This window comes from Echinops telfairi, unplaced genomic scaffold (assembly GCF_000313985.2).
Source record: "Echinops telfairi isolate 266 unplaced genomic scaffold, ASM31398v2 ScPeMD7_7458;HRSCAF=8496, whole genome shotgun sequence".
Taxonomy (NCBI): domain Eukaryota; kingdom Metazoa; phylum Chordata; class Mammalia; order Afrosoricida; family Tenrecidae; genus Echinops; species Echinops telfairi.
Genome location: NW_022111358.1, coordinates 50,080,544 through 50,085,459, shown reverse-complemented (window position 1 = coordinate 50,085,459; position 4,916 = coordinate 50,080,544). Strand labels below are relative to the sequence as shown.

The following is a 4,916-nucleotide window of genomic DNA, read 5'->3' as shown; positions in this document are numbered from 1 at the left end:
TAGCCAGAGCATGAAGCAGCTTATAGCTCAACAGCAGGAGGGCACCGCCCAAGCCCCACACCTGGGACAGCCTGACACATAGGAGAGGGGCGAGAGCCGGAAGATGCCCCGCCCCCAGGGAGATGCAGCGGTGGCCCATGGGCAACGCTCGTGAGGAGAGAAGCCACGTGCATGCCACGTGCATCAGCAAGGGGCTGTAAAGCCATGGTGCAACGTCCACACATGGGGTCCCCCAGCCACAAGGACACCCAGTGACCCTGTAGAAGGGCCTCAATATAGCAAGGCTGCAGAAAGCAGCCGGGAACATGGGGGATGCTTCTTGGCGGGAGCTGCAGAGAGAAGCCCAGGAAGTTGCCAGAGACGGTGCCTGGCACAGATGGGGGAACGGCGACCGCCAGGGCCAGCGGGGACACAGTAGGTGGGCAGGATCTGGGGAAAAGGGGCGACAGAAGCCCAAAGGCACATGTAGACCCCTGCATGCCGCGAATCCTCAATCGGCCCTCAGCGGCCGCGCGCCCAGCAGGTGCCAAGCTTGGGCCCAGACTTCCACAGCCACGCATGGACCTAGGGCATTGATGCAGCCAGACTGTGGGCAGTGCCAGGGAGAGCGGGCGACACACCAGCCTTGGAACAGGATGCCGGGTGGAGGAGGAGTCCACCGCTGGAAAACATCCTGAGGGGCAGGACGCAGACAGAGGGCACCGGGCCCAGGGTGGAGCCTGGTGACGCAGTGGGTCAGACACCAGGCTGTTAGCTGCAGGGCCAGTGGCTCAAAACTCACCAGCGCTCCAAGGTGGGAAGGCAAGGCAGCCTGCTCCTTGGCCTCAAAGACCGAAGACCGGTCAGGCAGCTAGAGGCAGAACTCAGGGTTGTCCCTCAATGTGCCAAAGCCTCCCTTCCCCTTACAGGAAGCTGGAAGCTGCTTAAGGCTGGAGGGCATGCTCACATTCAAGCTCCTGTCTGGGAAGGGGTGGTACACCTGGGAGGGACCCCATCCAGGCCAGGTGGGCTTAATTCAGCCAATGAGGTTAGCCAGTGTCATGATCGCACCTCTCAATGTGTATGTGTGTGTGTGTGTGTGTGTGGAGGGGGGCCTGAAAAAGCCAGAAGGTCTCTGTGGTGCGGGCCCTCTCCCAGCGGCTGCCACACAGCGCAGCTCGGCTGGGCTGCGTCCCACCAAGTGTGCCACAGACTCCGTCTGGCTTGTGCTCCATTTGCCGTAAAGCCGGAAGTGCTTCATAAAACTCACTGGGATCACAGACCAGGCTTCGTGTGAATTCTTTCTCACAAGAAGCCAAGGACCGAGGTATTTCTCCAAAAGACCTAACAGACTGGACCTGGTCAGAGGCAGTGGAATTGTTTTTAGGGGGCCTGGGGAGGGGAGCAGATGTGGTCCCTTTCTGGGGTGCTGAGCCTGACGTGAAATTACACGGCTGCGGCCTGTCACCACACCGAGGACTGAGGAGCAGCCACCCAGGGCAGGGGGCCCCACCAGCAGACCCATCGGCCTGACTCCCGAGCAGGCTGGTATGGGAGGGAGGGACCGAGGGCACAGAGCAGGCACCACATACGACAGCCCAGGGGCCATGACAGTTCCTCACTGGGACTCAAGGCCCCCGGGGCAAAGGCGGGGCAGGGCCACCCCACCTCCCACCCCCACCCCACTGGCTGCCAGCATATCCCACCACAGCTCCGACCAGGGAATGTTGGCCAGAGCACTGCCACCGTCAGGGCCTCAACAAAGGGGAAACTGGAGAGCCAGTGGTCTTCCTGTTTGGGGATGGTCCCTGCCCACCTGCCCGCTGGTCTCCCAGGTCCCCCTGGAACAGCCTAGCACCGCCTCTCCCTCTGGGACCACAGACTGAGAGCTCTCACCCAGCCCTCGATGAAGGAAGGCCTGCTTGCCACAGGTGGGGGCAGGGGCGCAGAGAGGAAACGGGAACTCCTGCCAGAAGCCCCATGGGGGTGCTGCGCCCCTTCTTGTTCATCTTCTACAGGCCCCCCAGCCCTGACCCCACCCACCCAGCATCGACAAGCAGAGGGGACCGTCCAGGCAGTGCTACCAAAGCCTGAGGCGCTGACACCAATTCACCCCAAATGCCCTCCAGCGTGGGGTCCCACTACCCAGACGGTGCCCCAACAGCCTCTGTATACACACGTGGCCCTGGTGAGAACGCAGTCTCCCCACAACTGCCCAGCCTCCCAATGGGACCGCTGAGCAGCAATCCGTGCAGATGGGCCCCACCAGTCCAGACAAGCCCAGGGTCAGTGGGCACCGCGCTGCGCCAGGCGGGGTCTTACCGAGCTCCTTGGAGCCTTGGCTCTCACTGGCCAGCTCTCCCATCTTCACCAGGGCGTCAAAGTAGCCTTTGGCGGCGTACGTCACACCTGGGGGAGCAAGGGGAGGCATGACTGCCTTTGCGCAGATCCCTGGGCCCCCAGGCTTCTAAGAGCGCCTGTCCCAGGCCCTGTGGGGACCCACCACCAGGACACAGCAGTCCAGGCCCTCAGCCCGACCCTCGGCCTCTGAGCACACCTGTCCTTGGGCTCTGTGGGGGCACACTTGGGTGCTGCGGGGACTCACCACAGGGACACAGCCGCCTGTGCACACACAGCCCGGCCCAGCCACCAGGACTCATTTGGCGTGAGGACACAGAGACCCTGCAGGTCAGGCAGCCTCAAGGCACGTTGCGAGCGCAGCCTCAGGTTCTGTGTTCTTTGGCAAAGGGAGGCACCGGATTCTTTTATGTGTGGCCGCTGAGACTGAGAAGACCGAGATGGAGAACAGGGACGTGCGGGGACGTGGGAAGCCGCTTACTGGCCCAGAGCAGAGCCTGGGGAGGGGGGACTCCTGTTCCTAGCTTCCAGGTCTCAGAATGAGGAGCGGAGCATCTGTCAGCTTACCAGAGGGCAGTGTCCAGGACGCACAGAGAACGATGAAGCCCAGAGAGGCAGAGAGCACTCACCGGGCTCAGAGGTGGCCACGTGGTCCAAGCAGATGTGCTAGTGGGAGGCAGATGCCCATTGCCTCAGTCATCGGAGACACCTTGGCCCAACACACCCACTGCGGTGGCGAGTGGAGCGACCAGACCCCGGCTGGAGAAGCCATCGCCCGGGGCTTCCCCGTCTGGCTAAACACAGGCTGGGCATTCGATCGGCTCCATGGGAGTCCCTCTCAAACCTGCTGCTCATGGTCACAGCAGCTGTTGCTGACAATTGCCCAAAACCAGAGACGACTAAGACACCCGGCACAGGCGGGTGGCACACCAGGGCACTGAGCATTCTGCTCAGTGGCACAGGAGCCGGACAGTCGAGCCATGAGAACACGGACAGGCCTGCACTGCTAAGTGGAAGCAGGCAGCCCAGCGAGGCTGCATGCTGTGGGGTGGACCCTAACTGTGGGGGCTGAGAGCTCAATGGGGAAAGGAGGTTGGGGTAACTGGGGGCGCCCCGCCCCAGCATTGTTAGGGCCTGACATCCTCCTGCACGATGCCCTAGCTGGAACCCGACAGACTGCAGCCAGCCCGCCCAGAGAGCCTCTGGCCCCTGGTTCGTAACAATGTATCCCTGCTGCACCTCCATCAGTTGTAACAAATGTATCTCAGGTCATTCCCAAGGTGAGCAGCCCGGCCAGCCGGGAACTCTCTGTACTTCCTGCCTTGCCTGCTCGCACCCTGAGGAGCTGAAGGTGCCACTTGGTGCAGCTGGCCACCAGATGAGTGTTTCACCACCCCAGGGGGCAAGCTCTGCCCGAGCTGCAACAGAGCAGGGGGGCAGCTCCCGAGGGGCAGCAGCTGCAGCCAGTGGTCTCGATTCCCTGCTCAGGGTGTGCCCGGCCACGTGGTTGGTCTGGGCCAGATGGCGCTGGAGGAGGACGAGGAGCCGGCAGCGGCGCAGTCAGTTCCAGAGGTCCTCTCGGCATGGTGGGGGGCTGCCGGGCAGTGGGGCCATGCCACATTCCATCCACACAGCCCAGGGCAGCCTAGGGCCGTGAGTGGGCAGGTACTGCTGATGCTGGGGCAGGGGCTTCTTAAAGGACATCACTGAGGCTGGGAACTGAATGGCGGGTGTCCTCAGGTGACAATGGGGACCGGACAACTGCCATCCTCATCAGTCGGGAGAGAGTTCAAAACAGGAAGAGGAGGAGCCTCTCCTTTTCCAGACACCATCCCCGCAGAGCCTCTTGGGACTGGAGGTGGAGGTGGACAGGCCTGAAGGAAGCCCCCAGCTGGGGATAAGGGAGCCAGGGTGCACAGACCACAGAGGAAGACCGCCCCTCCCCCCACCACTTGCCAGAGGGGCAGCCAGGACTTCCTGGGGACCCATCCCAGGCTGGCTGTGACAAAGGACCACGTGCTGATGGCTGGGAGGGGCCGTCAGGGATGTCTCACAGCGCTGAGCCTTTGAGTCTGATTTCAACAGTCACAGAGCCACACCGCCCCCAGGGCATGGCCTTGTCACCGGGTCACAGCCTCGTCAGAAGACAGTCCTTGCTCACAGGGTCACATCCTTGTCAGAAGACAGTCCTTGCTCACAGGGCCACACCCTTCAAAGGGAGCTCCAGGGGCAGGCGCCTCCTGACTCTCCCACTCCAGGTGGCCCCTGGTGTCCTGGGCTTGACGCAGCAGTGCCACGGGCCGGTCCTCCCTCTGTCTCTCTGGGACTTTCTTCATTCACAAGGCCACCACCAGACGGGATTAGGCCACCTCACTCCGCCGACCTCATGTTAACTGCTCGCATCTTCCTAGATCCTAAACCCAAACAGCCATGTCCCCGGGCACCAGGGACAGGATGTGCAGCCAGCTAAGTCCCGTGGGGCTGTGCAGGGCAGAGAATGACTTAACATGGCTCTTCCAGACAGTGTCTCCCACCCACACCAAGCCACCTTCCCCCCGTGGCTCTGGTCAGAAGGTGGG

General features: G+C 62.4%; 1 protein-coding gene across 2 annotated transcripts in view; it reads right to left on the bottom strand.

The window, feature by feature from the left end:
• The window catches only part of BAIAP2 (BAR/IMD domain containing adaptor protein 2), a 44,342-nt gene that overhangs the window by 30,496 nt on the left and 8,930 nt on the right, over positions 1-4,916 (bottom strand). For both annotated transcript variants that reach the window (XM_045299305.1, XM_045299306.1), the window contains exon 3: positions 2,302-2,388. In XM_045299305.1, the coding sequence (XP_045155240.1) occupies positions 2,302-2,388 (87 nt within the window). The remainder of the gene's footprint in view (positions 1-2,301; positions 2,389-4,916) is intronic.